Genomic DNA, 22,935 nt, shown 5'->3' with positions numbered 1-22,935 from the left:
AAATCAATAAGAAAAATACCGAAATTCAACTTACAAGAATTGCAGTGACTGCAAACCAATAAACGCGTTGACAGCTATCGTAGTGATTGCGTTATTGTGAAGGTCTCTAAAAGTATAAATTATACCCATACAGATAAAAAGCTCAAACTTTTATTGCAAATGCCAGATAGTAAATAACAAAATGCACAACCGATTAAACGTTTCAAGAAATGTGCAGAAATTTCAATAATAATCTATTCAGGCAGCCCTCACTAACCATTCACCACCGATAAAACGTTTAAAAAATACGTCAATAAATTCATCATAGCACCTTCCATGTACTGCTCGATTAAGATGAAATGCAGTAAAAGTACATGTATTGAGAATCGTCTTGTGTTATCAAAATTTATTTAATATTGGAAATGTAAATCAGGTTGTTGCAACCATCTCTATGTATTTGAAATTCGATCTTGGTCTTATATAATTTGTACAAAACATCGATTTTGTCGAAAGTTTAGTTGAAACATTTATGTGATATAATTTTTAGACGGCTGTAAACATCAGTGACAGATCTGAGTGTGTGTAGTTTTGATTGACCATTCTTTCATATTTGCTACATGTACATGTGTATCTACCTACATGACTAGTATACGTACATCTGATAAAGATTTGGCATGTCTTTAAATGCATGGTCTTCTATTATTGATATATTGTTGCTATACAGGTTTCTAAAAGATGAACGATTATTACAATTATAAAACGATATCATTATATGTTACAAGGCAAATTGGAATCCAGGACGATCATGCATCCTTCTAGGGGAAGGCGGAATTCCAATTTGTTCTAGAAGAAATTGAGGTACATGTATCCCGATTTGCTCTAGGAGGATTCCGCTTCGTCCTGAGTTAAATGAGTTACATGTAACATCAAATAGTCATAATACATGTAAATAAAGAACAAAAAAAGTGTATTGATGTTATATAATGATAAAATAATTGTCTAATCCTCAATTATAATAAAAAAAAGGAGTAAAGATATTTTATTGATCCTAGACTTTTTTTTATGAAAAACTAGCGGAATATGAAGATTATTTGCCACGATGACTGTCAACTATAATCAACATGCAATTGCAAGGGCAAATGTAACACTTCAAGATGTTCGTCGGAAAGAATAACTAATATGTTCGACTAAATGCCACTAACATAATCTTACTAAGCATTGCAATAAATAAAGTGCACATTAAGTCAATTTAGAATTGTTCAAAATATTGATTTAGTTGTTTTTTTGTTCTTGATTTAGCTTGATAACATATTGAAGCTCAATTGGAAAAAAAATATAATGAATATTATATTTCGTGTTCAAACAAATTTTATAGATTTAAATGCCAGGACGATACAGAATCCTTCTAACCTAAATGTCTAGTACGATTCTGGATCTTATTAGAAATTCAATAGAATCCGCTATTCTCTAGGACAAATCGGGCTATCACAATTTGTCCTAGTAGTAATTGGGAATCATGATTTGTACTGGATTTCTTTGTCCTTGGCCACATGAAACATTACGTTCAGAAAACAATAATATCAATATCAAAATGATGGAATGTATTTATTACGTTACAAGTTTATAATCTTTTCGTTCAGTAGGCATAGCATTAAAACCATTTCTGTACTTTTAAAAATATCATTCCTATAATGCCGTTTTTTTTTCAAACGAACAATAAAAAGGAACGAAAGTCGGCAAATTCTTTGATTTAAATTTATGCTACATAGCTGATGTTTTAGTATTTGATATTTGTTGTATAAACTTTTCTATAACTATAAGAAGAACAGTTATATTTATAACATATTTAGGGCACTTATATGACCTCTTTAAGTCAGATCTAGCACAGCCAGCTTTGTTGAGCCGGCCCAACAATAGTAATGTTCTCGTAGAGCCAGCACATCAGACCTACCCACCAAGCTGGTTCTAATGCCTTTCTATTTTTTAAATTGTTTTTTTAAAGAGGCGACGTATCTGACACATTTTTAAGCGTTAAATATCAGAGAATATCTGTATTTGCTTTCCAGATGTTGATTATATTTATCTCATATTCTTGGAAGTGTGGAAATGTGCAAACATTCAGATTTAGTAGAAATGTAGTAGTTTCATATTATGTGTTTTATTTCTTTGAAGTTATTTAGTTCTGATCTGATGTTTCCGATTCTGTTAAGTGTTAAAAACCTAAAATCATAACGTATTTTACTAATCAAAATATCGAAATAAATAAAAAAAAAAACCAATTAAAATATTTTTCATATGCAAAATCGGACCAATAAACATCAAAAATACAATAAAATAAATGCTAGTCAGGCACTAAAAGATGCGTATGTTTGTGTGTACGTGTGTGTGACCATTGAATAAGGGGCGTCTTTCCTAAGTCACATCTTTGCAGTGAAAGACTTATAGCCATTGTATATCAAGTTAAAAAAACAAATGTATCGTAGCCCTTTTGAAATCTGACTACTGATCGTACAATTTATATTTTGTATTTGTGTATTCTGTGAACGGTCGGGAGACACAAAAAAAAACTAACAAAAATAAAAAATAAATAAAAAAAGAAAGAAATAAATAAAAATAAAAACAAATAATAGTAATAAAAAATAATAACAATAAAATTAAACGAACAATTATCTTCAAAATATAAAGTAAGCTATTTTCTTAAGGGTATTACATATTTTGATAGCAAAATGTTTAATTTCCTAGGCGACTGCAGGCATTAGAAAACACGTATCCTGGCCTACTAAATAAATATAAACCAATTATAAGATCCTAGTTGTGACGTTAGTGTTTATTTTCAGAACAAGAAACGCATTACACAGTACTAGATTATTATTACTTTTTATCCAACTTACAAGTATTTCAATGACTGCAAACCATCGAATGTGTTTAAAGCTGCCATAGTGATTTCGTTAACGTGAAGATATATAAATTTAAAAAAAAAACATACCCAAAAAGATATAAAGTTAGTTTTTTTTTAATTAGCCGATACCGACCAACAATATTAAGTGGCAAAAACCAGACACAATTGAACATTTTAAAGACATGTGGATAAATTTCAATAAGGATCGAATCAGACAGCCCTAACTAACCATAAATCGCCGATAAAACGTTTAAAAAATAAATCAATAATTTCATCATGAAACATTCCATGTAATGCTCGTTTAAGATGAAATGCAGAAAGAGTACATGAATTGAAAATTATCTTGTATTATAAAAAATATATTTAATATTGGAAATGTAAATCAGGTTATTGCCACAATCTCTATGTATTTGAAACTTGTTCTTGGTCTGATATAATTTGTACAAAAACATTTAAGTAATATAGTTTTTAAGACAACTGTCAACATCAGTGACAGACCTGAGTGTGGGTTAACAGTAGGCCATAAAATCTCAAACTACCTGGTCTGATTTAATCTAACTGCCAATCATTGTGAACCATAATTGTGCTATGCAGATTTCTGTTTTGCGTCATTTGATTGTAGTTGTTTTAAACTAATAATTGATAGAAAAAAATAATTACAATAATTGCACGGAATATCAAATATTCATGTGTAATAATTGATAAATGGAAAAAAATCAATAAGAAAAATACCGAAATTCAACTTACAAGAATTGCAGTGACTGCAAACCAATAAACGCGTTGACAGCTATCGTAGTGATTGCGTTATTGTAAAGGTCTCTAAAAGTATAAATTATACCCATACAGATAAAAAGCTCAAACTTTTATTGCAAATGCCAGATAGTAAATAACAAAATGCACAACCGATTAAACGTTTCAAGAAATGTGCAGAAATTTCAATAATAATCTATTCAGGCAGCCCTCACTAACCATTCACCACCGATAAAACGTTTAAAAAATACGTCAATCAATTCATCATAGCACCTTCCATGTACTGCTCGATTAAGATGAAATGCAGTAAAAGTACATGTATTGAGAATCGTCTTGTGTTATCAAAATTTATTTAATATTGGAAATGTAAATCAGGTTGTTGCAACCATCTCTATGTATTTGAAATTCGATCTTGGTCTTATATAATTTGTACAAAACATCGATTTTGTCGAAAGTTTAGTTGAAACATTTATGTGATATAATTTTTAGACGGCTGTAAACATCAGTGACAGATCTGAGTGTGTGTAGGCCATTAAATCTACAACAACCTGGTCTGATTTAAACTAATTGCCAGTCATGTGAACCATAATTGTGCTATGCAGATTTCTGTTTTGCGTCATTTGTTTGTAGTGCTTTTTTTAACTAATAATTCATAGAAAAAAAATAATTACAATAATTGCACGAAATATCAGATAATCATGTGTAATAATTGATAAATGGAAAAAAAAAAGAAAAATAACGAAATTCAACTTACAAGTATTGCAATGACTGCAAATCAACAAATGCGTTGACAGCTATCGTAGTGATTGCGTTGTTTTGAAGGCATCTAAAAGTAAAAATTATACCCATACAGATAAAATGAGAATTATCTTGTATTATAAAAATATATTTAATGTTGTAAATGTATATCAGGTTATTGCCACAATCAAAGTTTAGTTGAAACATTTATGTGATATAGTTTTTTTTCGACAACTGTCAACATCAGTGACAGACCTGAGTGTGTGTTAACAGTAGGCCATTAAATCTACAACAACCTGATTCTGACTAACTGCCAATGATTTTGAATCATAATTTGATATGCACATTTTTTTGTGCCTCATTTGTTCATAGTTTTTAACTTACAATTGATAGAAAAAAAAATAATTACAATAATTGTACGGAATATCAACTACTGATGTGTAATAATTGTTGAATGCAAAAAAAAAAAAAAAAGAAAAATAATAACGAAAAACACCGAAATTCCACTTTAAAGTATCGCAATGACTTCAAACTAACACATGCGTTGACGGCAGTGATTGCGTGATATGGAAAGTATTTAGAAGTAAACGTAAAACCCACACAAACATAAACCTTAAACTTTTATTTCAAATGCCAGATAATAAATAACAGAATGCACACACGATTGAAGATATTACCAACTGTTTGGCATATTTTAGAGAAAAAAATGTAAGTATACACTAACGATTAAACACACATTTGCAAACAATCTATAATATAGATAAAACTTCCTTAACCACTGAAAACCTAAGAAAGTAACTCATTCAAAAACATACAAAATGTGAACTAAATGAAATACTTTCCCTTTATGAGCCAACACAGATTTGTTACCATTTCCTGCTTAACGCAATACTTACATATAATACAGGTTTAATGTAAACATATTTATTCAGTCAAATATATTTCTGTTTGAATTTTTGTTTACACAGTACAATAATACACACTGGATCAGAAAACAAGCAAAGCTTATATTAATCCATCTCCATATAAAGTATGACAATTATAATATTCCATAACATAGTTTGATGCTCTGTGTACAAATTTTCTAAAACGATGAATTGCTGGAAGCTAATGGATAGTGGTACTGTGGAATACAGAGGAGAACATTTAACAATTTGAAATGAACAACAAATGTAGATAAAGACAAACAAATAGGGCGAGCAAGCAAAAAAATAATAAAGAGATTTAATTTCATCATTAAACATTCCATGTACTGCTCGTTTAAGATGAAATGCAGTAAAAGTACATGTATTGAGAATTGTCTTGTATTATGAAAATATATTTAATATTGGAAATGTCAGGTTGTTACAACAATCTCTATATATTTGAAATTCGATCTTGGTCTTATATAATTTGTACAAAACATCGATTTTGTCGAAAGTTTAGTTGAAACATTTATGTGATATAATTTTTAGACGGCTGTCAACATCAGTTACAGACCTGAGTGTGTGTAGGCCATTAAGTCTACAGCAAACTGGTCTGATTTAAACTAACTGCAAGTCATGTGAACCATAATTGTGCTATGCACATTTCTTTTTTGCGTCATTTGTTTGTCGTGTTTTTTTAACTAATAATTCATAGAAAAAAACAATAATAATTACAATAATTGCACGGGATATCAAATAGTCATATGTAATAATTGATAAATGGAAAAAAAAATCAATAAGAAAAATACCGAAATTCAACTTAAAAGTATTGCAATGACTGCAAACCAACAAATGTGTTGACAGCTATCGTAGTGAGTGCGTTATTGTGAAGGTGTCTAAAAGTATAAATTATACCCATACAGATAAAAAGCTCAAACTTTTATTTCAAATGCCAGATACTAAATAACAACATGCACACACGATTAAAGACATTAAGACTGTTTGGCATATTTTTGGGCTTTTTTTGAAAAAAAATGTAAGTATACACTAACGATTAAACTAGCATTTGAAAAAAAAAGGTATCTAAAAGTAAAAATTATACCCATACAGATAAAAAGCTCAAACTTTTATTGCAAATGCCAGATAGTAAATAACAAAATGCACAACCGATTAAACGTTTCAAGAAATGTGCAGAAATTTCAATAATAATCTATTCAGACAGCCCTCACTAACCATTCACCACCGATAAAACGTTTAAAAAATACGTCAATAAATTCATCATAGCACCTTCCATGTACTGCTCGATTAAGATGAAATGCAGTAAAAGTACATGTATTGAGAATTGTCTTGTGTTATCAAAATTTATTTAATATTGGAAATGTAAATCAGGTTGTTGCAACCATCTCTATGTATTTGAAATTCGATCTTGGTCTTATATAATTTGTACAAAACATCGATTTTGTCGAAAGTTTAGTTGAAACATTTATGTGATATAATTTTTAGACGGCTGTAAACATCAGTGACAGATCTGAGTGTGTGTAGGCCATTAAATCTACAACAACCTGGTCTGATTTAAACTAACTGCCAGTCATGTGAACCAGAATTGTGCTATGCAGATTTCTGTTTTGCGTCATTTGTTTGTAGTGCTTTTTTTAACTAATAATTCATAGAAAAAAATAATTACAATAATTGCACGAAATATCAGATAATCATGTGTAATAATTGATAAATAGAAAAAAAAAGAAAAATACCGAAATTCAACTTACAAGTATCGCAATGACTGCAAATCAACAAATGCGTTGACAGCTATCGTAGTGATTGCGTTGTTTTGAAGGTATCTAAAAGTAAAAATTATACCCATACAGATAAAATGAGAATTATCTTGTATTATAAAAATATATTTAATGTTGTAAATGTATATCAGGTTATTGCCACAATCAAAGTTTAGTTGAAACATTTATGTGATATAGTTTTTTTTCGACAACTGTCAACATCAGTGACAGACCTGAGTGTGTGTTAACAGTAGGCCATTAAATCTACAACAACCTGATTCTGACTAACTGCCCATGATTTTGAATCATAATTTGATATGCACATTTCTTTTGTGCCTCATTTGTTCATAGTTTTTAACTTACAATTGATAGAAAAAAAATAATTACAATAATTGTACGGAATATCAACTACTGATGTGTAATAATTGTTGAATGCAAAAAAAAAAAAAGAAAAATAATAACGAAAAACACCGAAATTCCACTTTAAAGTATCGCAATGACTTCAAACTAACACATGCGTTGACGGCAGTGATTGCGTGATATGGAAAGTATTTAGAAGTAAACGTAAAACCCACACAAACATAAACTTTAAACTTTTATTTCAAATGCCAGATAATAAATAACAGAATGCACACACGATTGAAGATATTACCAACTGTTTGGCATATTTTAGAGAAAAAAAATGTAAGTATACACTAACGATTAAACACACATTTGCAAACAATCTATAATATAGATAAAACTTCCTTAACCACTGAAAACCTAAGAAAGTAACTCATTCAAAAACATACAAAATGTGAACTAAATGAAATACTTTCCCTTTATGAGCCAACACAGATTTGTTACCATTTCCTGCTTAACGCAATACTTACATATAATACAGGTTTAATGTAAACATATTTATTCAGTCAAATATATTTCTGTTTGAATTTTTGTTTACACAGTACAATAATACACACTGGATCAGAAAACAAGCAAAGCTTATATTAATCCATCTCCATATAAAGTATGACAATTATAATATTCCATAACATAGTTTGATGCTCTGTGTACAAATTTTCTAAAACGATGAATTGCTGGAAGCTAATGGATAGTGGTACTGTGGAATACAGAGGAGAACATTTAACAATTTGAAATGAACAACAAATGTAGAAAAAGACAAACAAATAGGGCGAGCAAGCAAAAAAATAATAAAGAGATTTAATTTCATCATTAAGCATTCCATGTACTGCTCGTTTAAGATGAAATGCAGTAAAAGTACATGTATTGAGAATTGTCTTGTATTATGAAAATATATTTAATATTGGAAATGTCAGGTTGTTACAACAATCTCTATATATTTGAAATTCGATCTTGGTCTTATATAATTTGTACAAAACATCGATTTTGTCGAAAGTTTAGTTGAAACATTTATGTGATATAATTTTTAGACGGCTGTCAACATCAGTTACAGACCTGAGTGTGTGTAGGCCATTAAGTCTACAGCAAACTGGTCTGATTTAAACTAACTGCAAGTCATGTGAACCATAATTGTGCTATGCACATTTCTTTTTTGCGTCATTTGTTTGTCGTGTTTTTTTAACTAATAATTCATAGAAAAACACAATAATAATTACAATAATTGCACGGGATATCAAATAGTCATATGTAATAATTGATAAATGGAAAAAAAATCAATAAGAAAAATACCGAAATTCAACTTAAAAGTATTGCAATGACTGCAAACCAACAAATGTGTTGACAGCTATCGTAGTGAGTGCGTTATTGTGAAGGTGTCTAAAAGTATAAATTATACCCACACAGATAAAAAGCTCAAACTTTTATTTCAAATGCCAGATACTAAATAACAACATGCACACACGATTAAAGACATTAAGATTGTTTGGCATATTTTTGGGTTTTTTTAAAAAAAAAAATGTAAGTATACACTAACGATTAAACTAGCATTTGAAGAAAACTTCGATATAGATAAAATTTCCTGAACCACTTAAAACCTAAGAAAGAAAATTATTTAAAAAAACATAAAATGTGAACTAAACGAAATATTTTCCCTTTATGAGCCAACACAGATTTTTTGCCCTTTCCTGCTTAACGAATCGCGGTCATAATTTGGTTAACACCCAACAGAAGAAATGAATCTAAATATTAAGGAACAATTGCAAACATTTTAAACTGAAAGAAAAACAGATTTCACATGATTGTTTTTGCAATATTACTTTCCCTTTTCTTTTAAAAAAAAACACGACTAAATTCTTACTTTTATTTGAACATTGTATATTTTCAGAGTATATTTTCTTTAAGAAAGGAACATGTTATAGATTTAAGAACAAATCAGTTTCATTTAATATGGTATTGTAACCGTAATTTCCAAATGTTTCCCATTGTGTTTAACAATATTTACTTGCAACTTACACAGATAGAAAACGCTGAAAATGATGAACATTTTTTTTTTATTTATAAACCTACGAAGTATTCAAATTTACTACAAAAAATTACTTTTGATTGAACATTCTCTCATATTTCCTACGTGTACATGTACATCTAAAGTGCACCTTCATAAAATTTAGAATTATTCAAAATATTGATTTAGTTGTTTTGTTGTTGTTGTTGATTTAGCTTGATAACATATTGAAACTTAATTGGATAAAATATAACATGTAGATTATATTCGGTGTTCAAACAAATTTTATAGATTTAAATGCCAGGACGATCCAGAATACAGAATCCTTCGAACCTAAATTTCCAGTACGATTCTGGGTCGTACTAGTAATTCAATAGAATACATACACAGTCTGTAGATTGTAACAGGAAGCAAACACATCAACTGTGAAGTTGAAAATCTGGTTTCGGCTCAAATCTCTATAAAAATAAGTAAGTACCGATTGTCAATGATTCGATTGTAAAATATAACTGAAAAAAATATAGCATTCAAGATTATCTTCACTGTCTGATAAGTGAGATTTGTTTTGTTTCTGCTTCTTAGTGATTTTTTTATAAGTAGTTTTTGCGACTTCAAGAATATATTCATTTAAAACTATGTTGTTGGTTTTACATACTAAACACGGTTTTGTTTAGGTCAGTATAAGGTGTCGTCATTGTATAACAGGGGAACATATAGGCAATGTGTGAATTATATGAGCACATTGGCAAATTTATCGTTTTTATTCCGATAGTCAGCCAGGTAAAAAATAGATGTATTTTAACGTACGCAAACACATGGTTTGTTGTGAGAAAAAATAACAAAGAAAGCAAACAAAACCTTCAAGCACAAAACAAACATTAACAAAAACAAAACCAAAAAGCCCAAAAAAACAAATCAAATCCTGAACTTTTTTTTACCAAAATGAAATGTTGTTGAATGAAAATATTATAATACGATTTTATAAGACAACAATTGCAGTAGTTTTAGTGTGTGCATAACAAAATATTGGGTAAAACCTCATACCAACAAGGAACATACCAAAAACAAAATCACTGTTAGTTTACATTTTCCACCGTTTCAAGATTTTCGTTTGTTGCAAATATAATATATGATCATAATGCAATGTAGACAATCATAAGTGTTGGTTGAGGTAAATGATATGAACCTGCATTAACTTTTATGCCTTACATTGAATTAGATGGAGTTAACAAGTGATGCTACTAATGGTATATTTTTTATTTATTGTATTGTTTCTTCGATAAACCCTTTATGTTTGAATTTCATTTGTAAATGAAATCTTGTAATAACTAGTATTCTTCAATAATATTCTAATGTATTAATAAAAAAAAACATTTGATGATGACATTAATAGACGATGAATTGACTACACAAAAATGGGATTCCGTCTGTATTATGTATAATATTATATTAATGTTGATAGACATATTATTCAAATAATAAACATTGACATACTATGTTTTGATACGGAAAAAGAGTAATCAAAGGAACCACAATTCTAGCGTAAACCAAAAGAACGTAATCCAGAGACCAAGACCAGATCTAGTGAACAAACAAATGCAACAAACAACATGAAATAACTAAAATGATCCATACAAAGAAAAAGTGTAAATGTGCAACTCGGACTTCGCTTATACCTGGGAGCATGGACCAGGTGCACTGGTAGTGTTAACGTCCTCCGATTTTCAAGAATCAACCGCCGAGTTGCTCATAAAAAGCCAAGTCCGGAGTAGAAGAAAGAGGAAAGGAAAACTATGACACGTTGATAAAACTAGTTTCCATGTGGCAAATGGATACGCAGCAAACTGTTCCAGAAGCCTATCTTTAAGACGTTCAGTGCGATACAAACAGTCTACGTAGGTATGGCTAGCTCTGGTATAACGGCTTAGTTATATTAAAAATTACATACGCAGGTGCTAAATAAATATTGCCGCAGATGAAAGGAAAAATGACAGAATGAATGAAAAGTCATCACATTGGTCGTACAGTTTCGTCAATAATTTTCATTCAGCATCGAACACTAAGTGTAGTTCAATTTATCAAGAAGCTGACTTTACAGAATCTGTAGTATCCTTTATCCAAAATTCTCTGGGATAGATGCGAAGTATCGAATTCCCGAAATTAGGATTGTTTAACAATAATACGTCATCTATAAAGTGGAAACTAAGATTAAAGGATCTGACTAAACGGTGATTTTTAAAAAAAATATATTTCACTTACAGTGTTCTTAAGCCAGGTGCCAAACTACACAGATCAATATCCACAGTTCTAATTGAGTTATAAGCGAGAATTCTAAAAGATAAGTTAAAAGCCATTTTTTGTTATAAAAAAGCACGATCATTAATTGTTTTATGTGCGTTTCCGTTTACTTCAATGAGGTGTGACCTTTAAAAGTCTTACTCGTGTGTTTTAGGGTTCATCAGTATAATTCAGTTAAACACGTTTTCGTTTATTGACTAAACTGTATATAATAGATTTATTATTCAGCACAGTATTTTATTTTCTATAATAACTATTATCGAAACATGCATCATTTGGACAAACATAATGTTCAGTCATTATTTTGGATAAACTTCCCAGTTTCCCCAGATCTCATTGCCCCATCCTCCATTCCCCATTGCCCCATCCCTCATTCCCGATTGCCCAATTCCTCGTCCTATTGCCCCATGGGATAAATGGGAAGTTTGTCCTATACAGGTACTGTATTTGCAAGAAGGTACAGAAATGCCATTTTACTTTAAAAATCAATATACATACTCTTAAACGAATAACGGATATGGAATATCGTAAAAATACAACCTATTGCTACCCTTTATTGTAATATCTTACATAGAATATGTGTCATTGGGAATACTATAAGGAATATATCTTAATCCCCTGTTGTTACAGTCGACCCTTGTTGCAGTATTTTCCCAATTGCAGTTGCATAACAGAGGGCATGATAACGCATACTCATACCAGATAATATATAACAGAGAGGCAAATACATGCGAAGAAGTCATCCTGTGAATGTAACCAAACACGTCTGTCCTAAAACAGAATATAATTATATAGCACAAGTAAATATCAATTTTATTTTATAGTCTGTCTGAGTAGAATTCGAAATGTTTAAGATGTAAGATTCATGTCCAGTTCCACAAAGGTGTCCGATGCCCCAAACCGACCCCGATCATATTGCCACGTCTATTTGCCTCTTGGAAATTAAAAAAAAAATTCGAAACAAAACAAGTACGTCCTACAATGACGCAGTCACTCCCATAATCATGTCTAAATTGATAGCAAAACATTTACAAATATCTCACAAAACCGTATATATTTGGTTGGTCTTTTGATCAATTCAGCAGAACGGTGTACCTTTCAACTTAAAACAAGATGCTACCTACTCGGGTGTCACGGGATCTGTCATTTTGATGGATCAATTGATAATGTATTTAATAAAACACAATATAATATCCGACACGTGGTTGAATAAAGGTTCTCATAAAGAATTTCAGTATGATTTGTTTTATTTCATGATATTTCGTCCAATTCGTTGAGAATAAAAGTATACAGTGTTGAAAAAATCATAGGTTTTAATGCTATTATATTCAGATATTAGTCTTGAACTGATTGTCTCCAAAAGATCTTTCTAATTTTTGAGGATCCACATTAAATTAATATCACTGTTGGAGTAACAAGTGTTGTGGTATGACTGAAAACCCTCTTTGACAGCTGTGATTATAAAAGTTAAAAGTTTTGAAAGAGGTTTGGAGGTACATTTTGCAGATTCAGCTATGAAACGTTGTTTGTATGGATTCTTGTGAAGTTTAGGAATCCAGTACATAGACGGTAAATCACAATCATCGTCCTTGGTAGAGAGACCAAAAGAGGATAGCACAGATTATGGTTTTCCACAATCTCTTTTTTGGAGAGAGTGGTAGCAATATAGGTCTTCTCACTGCTATTATTTTCTACGTCCACCTCTGATAATAAACATTGAATATAAAACGTTTTGCAGACAAAAACAATGTTGTTTTGGGCTTTTTCTGCTGGTACGACAACATATTTGTCATGTATAGTAGACAATGTTTTTGTTACATCAGTGTCTTTGAAAACTGATGTAGCCTTGGCACATATTAACCTACTTAAAACTTTCATTCGTTTCACAATTAAAGACTTAACGGCCTTTAACCACTCTGATGTCTTCGTGTTCTCGTTTTATCCATTTTCTTGCTTAGTCCTCGACGGCATCCATAAGAACTTTAAAGTTATAATTCCAATTCATGGAGGATGGTTCACTGTACTGTAGAAATTTTGAGACCTTTAAAAAGGATATTACGTAGAGATTCGTTTTCGATAATGGTTAAATCTCCCGTAACGACGTGACCAGAAGGACCATTTTTGAATGGGGAGGTTTTGCAAGAACAGTCAGGTGGTTTAGCCTTGAAGTCCTCAATCTCGAGGTTCTGCTATAGCCTTTTATAATTGAAAATTTTGAATGCAATGGGTGAAGTATAGGAATATGAAATAATTGGTATGGATTTGTCTTTGAAATATGTGGGGTAACGTTTTTGTGATAGAGGATATTAGCCAAATTAATTGCATCTCTACCTTTGTTGACAAACGGTAGTGGAAGAAATGATCGTATTTCTTCATCTTGACTTTTCACGCAAACTGGTTTAAAGAGTCTGTGGAAACCAATATCCAAAATGATGGCAACAAGTGTATATAATGATGAGGTGGGGTCAGAAACAGGAGTATCAAGACTTTTGAAGCACCTAGATGATATAGGGTTTCAGATATTTAAAAGGATATACGATAAATATTAATTAATAAAAAGTTTAATGTATGCACTCATATAAGGTAAACATGTTTACCTTCAAATAAAGTAAATTAAAGGTTGGTGTCTATTGATCAATTCAACAGAACGATGTACCTTTCAACTGAAAACAAGATGGGATCATCAGTTTTTTGTTTGTTTTAAAGGATCACAATTTTATCGAAATTTTTAATCAATAAATGAATGGATACATTAGGTATGTCCTTTACATGTAATTAGTTCATGTCTTGTTTAAAATGCCAGGTAACTACTTCTTTGTACAATAATAAATCTTGTATGCGGACTCTAACGCCCAACACAAGTATGTTTTATCAAATCATTCAATCTGCTCTACCTACTGGGGCGTCACGGGATCTGTCATTTTGATGGATCAATTGATAATTCATTTTATAAAACACAATATAATATCCAACACGTGGTTGAATAAAGGTTGTCATAAAGAATTTCAGTATGGTTTGTCTTTTTTTTCTTTTTGATGATAGTTCGTCCTATACTTTAATTTAGAGAAAAAGTTAAGCTTTTGTAATGTCGTTATTATAAAGTTAAAATAAATAAGATGAACTATTACCATATATGTACTGTGCAGGTATACCTTTTTTGTTAAATTGAGGAGAGCTATCAAATAATAGATAGCAGTATATCCCGAATTTCTGATGTAGAACGTACTGAAATCCGAAGACCGGTCTGCATTTTATTGTTTACTTCCGCGATCTCGAAACGTTGTATGACAATGCAAAATCTTCTATTTTACGCTTTTCGTACCACTATTGTTATGTTGAGATAGATATTTGTTATTTTTATTGGTATTTTTACATGATAAAAATGTTTTGCTTTTATATACTGAATCCAATGCTCTGAAAATGACAAATCTTTATGCATTTGAATGGTATACTATGACCCATTCTCGTGAAACCATGGAGTCACATGACGAGACTTACAAACCCTATGACGAATCTTTCTTGATGTTATGTCAAACTAAATGATTTTCTATATTTAATTACCATATTCTTTATTGAACAAAATTAACATACAGACAGTGCATCATATTAAAAAAAAATGATGGTTTGGAAAATTCAGATGAAAAATTTAATTTGCAAACAAGTTATGATTTCCTTTATCATTTTCTCCTTGTTTGACAAATGTAAACATGGCTGTGCTTAAAATAAAACTGCTAGGTACATATATAAACAATTTGAATGTATCGAGAGTTATCAACGGAGGCCAAAAACACCAAAGAAAAAATAAAAACAAAAAAAAAAACAGAAGTTAATCAGCAACTTGTACCAGTAGGGTAAGGGTACTCTGCTTTTCTAGAAACACCCACCTAATTGCTTATTAAAAGAGGAAAGGAAAACTTTGGCACGTTGAACAAATCAGATTTCATGGTGCAGATGGATGCACTGTACCAATAGGGGGGTTTATGTGTAATTTTTTGTCGGCATTAAAGAGTCACCAATGATAACAAAGAATCCAAGAAACTGAAACCGTTCAATTTCAAAATTTATCTTTCAAGTTTACTTTGATTCAACTACATATTTTGTCTAGCACTTCCTACCATGGTGAAGTCTCCGCTACACTTCAGTCAAGATTTCTAGGTGATGTCATTTGCGAAATAAATTCAATAAGCAGTTACAATGTTATATTTGGATTGACCTACAATTTCTTCTCACCCAGTACAAAGTTCATAAGATATATTTTGTCAGATGACAGTTGTTTTGTAAATGTGCTTTTAATAAATAAAAACGCGTCAAACAACCATCGTGACACGGAATTAACATAACATGTATCGAAAAATCTTCAAACATATGAGATAAATAACACTTACCCAAAACAAATTGTGTTATTTACTGTGTGTGCATTGCAACTGGATATATATTTGCTTAAACTATAAATAGAGAGTTACCATGGTGCATTGAAAGGTAAATTATTAAACCTTTGGAGATGGTTGAGTAATAACAACAAGTTGACCGAGATTTAAAGTTGTTTCAATATCAGCTATATTGGGTTAAACATATTTTAAATAAATAGTTTTAGAAGTGTTGACAGGGATAGACAAATAAGACTGTTACTGCGTTTGTTGTGTTGTGAGGTTAAAGTCGTTATTGATGTCGGGACGATTATACTGTGGTTAAAAGAATGTATTTTAATGATTGTTTATGTGTAGAGGATAATTTTCTGCAACAAACCGTTTAAATCTTCTCAAACATATTTTTTTTTCAAATTGAAACTTGACTCAAGCGGGTATCAGAAAACTCTTGTAGTCCCGTATGTGAGTTTGTTGATCTGATACAAAGGAAGGCACATCGTTTAGCCAGATTATTTGATCTTTGTGTACGCTATATACATTATTTATATATATATAGGTCGGTCTGAAAAATTCCATACGATGTTAGAACTGTCAAAATTTGCGATAATATTGATTTGTTGTGACATACATCATTAATTTGATCCTTTATCCTACATAATAACCTATAAATGAACTGTCCCGTACTACCAAACATCGTGTACTAGGTTACAGCCATAGATTAATCCTGCGAGGATGAATGGCCTGGCCAGTGAAAGCTATATTTTTATATAGCCTAGCTGTCCGAGTGGTTTAGGGCGCTGGACTTTGTGCAGGCGATGTTGCCATAGTTGTCACAGCGGTACAAGTTCGAGTCCCGCGGAGGGAATGACCGAAAATTTGCATCGCAGATTTTGACAGTTTGAACATCGTCGGGAATTTTTCAGACCTTTCTATAAGTATTCATATCTTCCCTGTATCAATTTGTCTGATGGAGCAGTGTAACGATTAGAGTCGTCACATTCAAAGACGTTTATATATATATATATATATATATATATATATATATATATATATATATATTCTTTCATCTTTGGCAACATATTTCAACACCTGCGTATTAAGTTTGCACATCACAATTTCTACTTTATTCCAGAGCTTGCCGTTATAACGCATGCTTTTTTATACCGCTCTAGACTTCCCACAATAAGGCTTCTGGAACAGAGTTATTTTGCTACAAGATTAGAATCATCACAACGGAAGTATTATGATCGTCCTCATGAACTGGATCGTAATTTTATATGCATTTTGGTGTTTCTAGAATGGCAGAGGAGGGTTACCAAACCGGTGCACCTGGTCCATGTTCCATCTCAGTTGTAGTTTTTCAAATAACTCACTTTACTTTTGTTGCTTTGTTGCTTTCTACGTTTCATTTCGGTAATTTAATGTTCTTTGTTGTATGTGTCTATTTTTCTTGTCTGGTCATTTTTCCTGGATTACATTACAGTCGAACTGCACTCACTCGAACTCAGATGGCTCGAACACCCGGGATTTCTAGAACACAATTCAAAGTACAAAAATTTGTTCCTGTATAATCAACATGAATAACAAACACTCGAACTGATTACTCGGTCCTATCGGTAATAAATCTTAGAGAATAACCCTCACTAACTCGAACATGTCAGCTCGGGTAATAAAAGGTGTGAAAAACTGAAACCTTATTATAAATCAGTGTCATTGTAGTTAATTACAGGTAAAATTTAACTCATAGCTAATTAGGAAGTTTTGATCTAATCGTAACACTGATTAAAGTTGTAGAATATTCCGAAGTCGGTATAATGAAAGCATGAAAGAAAATTGGATGAAAACCAAAGAACTCTGAACTTTTTTTTAAAGCAAACAGCTTAATGTCCACAAATCAAAATAATCTTCCAAAAGCGAATGAAAAAGATTCAGGCACTAATTCAACTTCGAAGTAAGAAATTTCTAACGATAAAGTTGAAATCGGACCGGCAATAAAAAAAAAAAAAAAAAAAAGAACGGAAATATACGAATTTCATTTTCTAGAACAACTGATAACATTTCAATGGTCTCCTTTTGGAGTTCGAGCTACCGAGGTTAGACTGATTTTGATTTCCACAAGAATCATGCTTCCCTTGATTCCTCTTTTAATGCATTTTATGCATATTGTGCTTGAATTTAAAACCGTAAGTACGGGTGGGGGTTGTTTTGAATCAGTTTTCATTTTATTTTCTAAATGTTTATGCTTTCAAAATCTTATTTTAATACAACATTCATGAGATGGTTATTATACCTCTTGTAACCTACATGTTTTATTTATACACATCATGTTACTATATTCAAATAAAAGTAAAAGTATATAATAGAACGTTTTTTGTGGGATAAGTTTTAATATTGTACACGCCAGAATTCTATTTTCTCTCTCTAAATTGCATCCACACAAACATCATACCACTGTAACTATTTTATGATACTTTGTTTGAAATCGCAGATGATTTTGGATATTAGTAAAAAAATAATAATAAACTGATATAAAGTTATACTGGATATCATTGTAACAGAAAATTAAATCAAAGGATAGTCAACTAAATTGATTTTAGCAATACCCTGTGCGTTTATTCTGATTCATTACAACATTGACGATGCATTGGCGTTTGATTATCAATGAAGTATAGAATGATGTGTAATTTATCACGTTAACTTTATGGGTTTGTTTCCTCAAATTCATGGCATGTAAGGTATATTTCGTCAAGCAATGTACGAATTGTCATGCTTATCACCATCTGATACATGTCTTTAATTACATGTTCACGTTGAACATTACGACAAGTTGATAAAATATTTATTTAAAATATCAATTTGAAATTGTATTATGTAAACATTTAATTATATACCTAAAAGAAGATACGCAAAAAAGGTTGGATGTTTGCCAGTAAATATAATAAAGCCCACATAATTATTCTTTCACTCGTTTTACAAATCGAAATGAATACAGTTTTAAATCTCCTCTTAGCGTTTAGATACCTTACTTTACCATGTTGATTTAACAAATCAAATACATGTATTATATTGCTACCCAGATTACAATAATACTGTAAGAATATAATGCTTATTACATTCTAACAATGTAATGTAATTAAAAACGCAGGAGAAATGTGTGCGCCATTTTCCTGCATTTTTTTTTTACAATTCTGAACGAACATATATACAAAATAACATGCGAATGAAACTTGTCTATACAATGTCCCTTATTTAGTAAGAACTTATAAAGATATTTTAGCATATGTTAAATCATGGTAGAGTTTTGAATTAAAAGAAGTTATATTTAGGTACAATACAATTCCTTTAGTCCTGCGTTTACATTCAACCAAAACCCGTTAATTTGCAGAGAAACAAAATATACATGCATTTCAACATGATCATCACTCAACACTCCTTTATTAAACCATTCCATTCATCTTAATGACAGATGCACTCAAATACATGTAACATGTGGTTAGTTGTGAAACCTTTTACCAATGAAATTTTGAAGTCTCTTGTAGTAAAATTAACAACATAAAAATGAATGCAGGTAGATCCTGTATGGCATACAAGAACTTAAAAAAAACCTTTCAATTGGTAATTAAACAAAAAATAAAATAAAATAAATGTATATAAACATGTGCTCTTCCTCTGACCAAATTATGGCTTACAAAAACACATAGGAAAAAACACATTGCCTTATTTTTTGAATTTACCAATTTCAACGCAAATTGTAAGTAATCGTAGATATAACCATTATATATACACAGTATATAGATTCGTTGTTGTCCGAAATCAATGTACTCTATTTCGTGTAATGTAATTATTAATTATTTCCTTAATTGGGACATAAAGTCTAGAGTGTTTACATTTATGCAAGTAATGAGTGAATATTTTGAACGACCTCTACGACTGATCATGTTTATTACATGTACGTCTTTTTATTATAATGATATAATTTCAGATATTTAAAAGGATATACAAGATAGTTACACTGGTGAAAGATGTTTAAAGTACTCTCTTTATTACTAATCAAATCCAGTCATATAAGGTAAACATTTACACAATGAATAATAGATAATCATGGGTTATAGTTCACTGAATTTTCAATGAAAGATGTAACACAGGTTTTATTAATGTTCTTTAAATATGTTTTTAATGTGTTAATGTCATATGGAGTACAGATTTAAATGTTAAGCGTTGTGAAATATTTTAATAGGGAACATGTGCAGTAATAACACCAGTCACACACCCTAGCGGGAAAATGAATGTGAATAGCAGTTTGATCGTGTTGGTTTCGTTGGACAACGTGAGAAAGTTCATAATTTAAAAAAAAACGGGAGTAATTCACCAATTTTGTCATGAAGCTAACAACTCCGACCTGTAAAAACACTCGTTTCAGAAACTGCAAGTAAACGGACTCTGGCCATACTAATGCCAGTATGATCACGGAGAGTGCGATTAAGAGTCTACTAGGACTCAAAAACCATCTTAAAATAGGATCATGGAATGTTCGGACCATGTGTGAGCCATCCCAAACAGTTCAGGGCACTAGAGAGATATCTTCCAGGTGTGAGTGAAACCCATTGGACAGGATAAGGAAAGAGTAAAGCTAATGATGAAGCCGTCTGCCTACACTCAGGACACCAAGATAGACACATGCATTGTCATGGAGAAAAACACCCTGATGGTATGTGAACCAATCAGCGACAGATTTTTGCTTGCCAGATCTTATTCCAAATACAACAAACTTATAAACTCACAGTGTTATACACCAAAGAATGATGCGGATTAGGTAGAAAAAGATGACTGGTACGAACAGCAGCAATCAGCAATGTTTAAAGTATCTCAACATAATATCCTTCTGGTTATAGGCGATTTCAATTCTAAATTGGGTAGTTACAACACCACATATGATAAAACTATAGGAAGACATGGACGTGGAACCATCAACGACAATGGGGAGAGACCCGTCAATACTTGCCAAGACAACAGCTTGATTGTAGGAAACACCATCTTCCCACATAAGGATATCCATAAACTTACTTGGAAATCACCAAATGGCAGAACAGTCGACCAGATCGACTATGTTATAATTAGCGGCAAACGGAGGAGATTCCTGAAAAAATGTAAGAATTTATCGAGAAGCTGACATCAACTCTAACCACTACCTTGTTGCTGCAGCATTAACACTTAAGTTAAGAAAGAATCAGACAAGCCAACAAACAAATGAAATTAACATTCATAAGGTAAGATCAGATGATACTGCAAAGAAAGTAGTTTATTATAATTGGAGATCTAACTACATGTATGTTGTAGGGCGCTGTTTTTGACTCTTCTAATTTCGAGATAATTTGCGGACAAAATGTGCATATTATAGCTTTACTCCCTTTCCATGAAGACCTTTGAGCCCTTTTTTTTCAAATACCCTAGTTTCGCCCCGGAAGGTATTTTAAAAAAAAAAATCTGAAAATAAACACCTCTGAGGTACACACAGAACCAGATGAAGACAATCAATTGACTAGATACCTGTATGTGACGTTCATCATAACACTTGAAAAAAATATATACGAGTATTAACGCTATTTAGACAATATACCGTACAACCACTCCGATACGTGGCAGTGTTCTTACGATCCGCGAAATCACAATATACCCATTACTCTAATCTCATAAGAGATTAACAGGGTGACGTATAAAATAATAATTTTCAACCATAGACCTTCAATTTTGCTACATATCTATGGTGTTCCTATGAAAATCTAATTTAAAAAAAAATAATAGTTTTCTTTTTTTCTCTTCTTCTTGTGTTTTTTTTTATGTTCAGGCCTCAAATAAAGATATGAAAGATGAGAGATGCGTCCCAACATAGCAGAAGAAAGGAAGTACGGACGGACGGAAGGACGGACACTCCATCACTGTATTTCCCAACTTTGCAAGTTTGGGTATAAAAACGATCTATAAACATCTGACCATTTACTGACAAGGTTTAACTTCCCGTAGCAGAAAGAACAAGAATGACTCTACCAATCGAATAGGCCTTGCTCTGAACTAGTCGTACAGTCAAAATCAATGATGTTGACACTCTCGCTTGCACTTAAAGCTATGTGCCTGGCTAGGTATTTATTAAGATATGTAACATACAAGTTTTAATGGACGCGTATTCAAAATCTGTATCGGATGTTTCACGTGTGATGTTTAGATGCAAACCTTTGCATGGTAACGCAAAAAATAATAATAATTAACTGTGCAGTTGACGCTAATACGCCTCCGTGGTTATATGTTTGACACCTGCCTATACAAAAGATTTGTTAAATATCCCACTTTTTGTCCATTTGTCTAGTAAGAAAATGTTGAATCGATTATGGAACTTGTTAACTGCAAAACCAATCATCATATGAAATGTAAGCGGATTGCTTCTATGGTTTATAATCTTTTCATTTTTAAAACGGTAGTTTAGGTAAACTACTAAGATTTTAAGTAAACCTGCCTTTTGTGTTTATTGGTGTCATTAAGGAGATAATAACACGGGAGTATAGATGTTAAAGATGTCTTTTCTGACATAGTATAGTTTTTGACCTTTAATAATTCAAAGGGACTTCGTGTATATACATGTTCCTGTTTGTTGAATTGTCAACGTACCGCTGATGCCCATTTTTTTATGAAACTGTGTTTCTATATATAAGTCTTCATCATATTACACGTATGTTTTATTTTTAAATTTAAGTCGATAATTTAAAAATTTTGTCAACATCTTATCATCAAAGTACTCATTTACTGAGTCAATTTACATCGATCGTTTGAATGT

At 31.3% G+C, this 22,935-nt stretch overlaps 1 protein-coding gene across 35 annotated transcripts in view; it reads right to left on the bottom strand.

Moving 5' to 3' along the window:
- The window catches only part of LOC148608613 (uncharacterized), a 41,355-nt gene extending 25,124 nt beyond the window's left edge, over positions 1–16,231 (bottom strand). For 22 of the 35 annotated variants that reach the window (XM_088545840.1, XM_088545842.1, XM_088545843.1 and 19 more), the window contains exons 1-9: positions 16,128–16,230; positions 12,313–12,513; positions 11,704–11,775; positions 9,831–9,902; positions 7,038–7,109; positions 4,383–4,454; positions 3,626–3,697; positions 636–707; positions 35–106 (exon numbers count right to left, since the gene is read on the bottom strand). In XM_088545840.1, coding sequence (XP_088401966.1) covers positions 35–106; positions 636–707; positions 3,626–3,697; positions 4,383–4,454; positions 7,038–7,109; positions 9,831–9,902; positions 11,704–11,775; positions 12,313–12,485 — 677 coding nt within the window. In that variant the 5' untranslated portion in view covers positions 12,486–12,513; positions 16,128–16,230. Of the gene's footprint in view, positions 1–34; positions 107–635; positions 708–3,625; positions 3,698–4,382; positions 4,455–7,037; positions 7,110–9,830; positions 9,903–11,703; positions 11,776–12,312; positions 12,514–14,339; positions 14,362–16,127 lie in introns of those variants that run through there. The other 13 variants (XM_088545877.1, XM_088545875.1, XM_088545848.1 and 10 more) reach the window with 11 other exon arrangements.
- Between the last annotated feature and the right edge of the window lie 6,704 nt (positions 16,232–22,935).

This window comes from Perna viridis, chromosome 9 (genome assembly GCF_037379345.1).
Source record: "Perna viridis isolate PV_CMFRI_1.1 ecotype Kerala chromosome 9, ASM3737934v1, whole genome shotgun sequence".
Lineage (NCBI taxonomy): Eukaryota > Metazoa > Mollusca > Bivalvia > Mytilida > Mytilidae > Perna > Perna viridis.
Note: the sequence above shows the minus strand (reverse complement) of the source record. Positions and strands in the feature narration are given on the sequence as shown.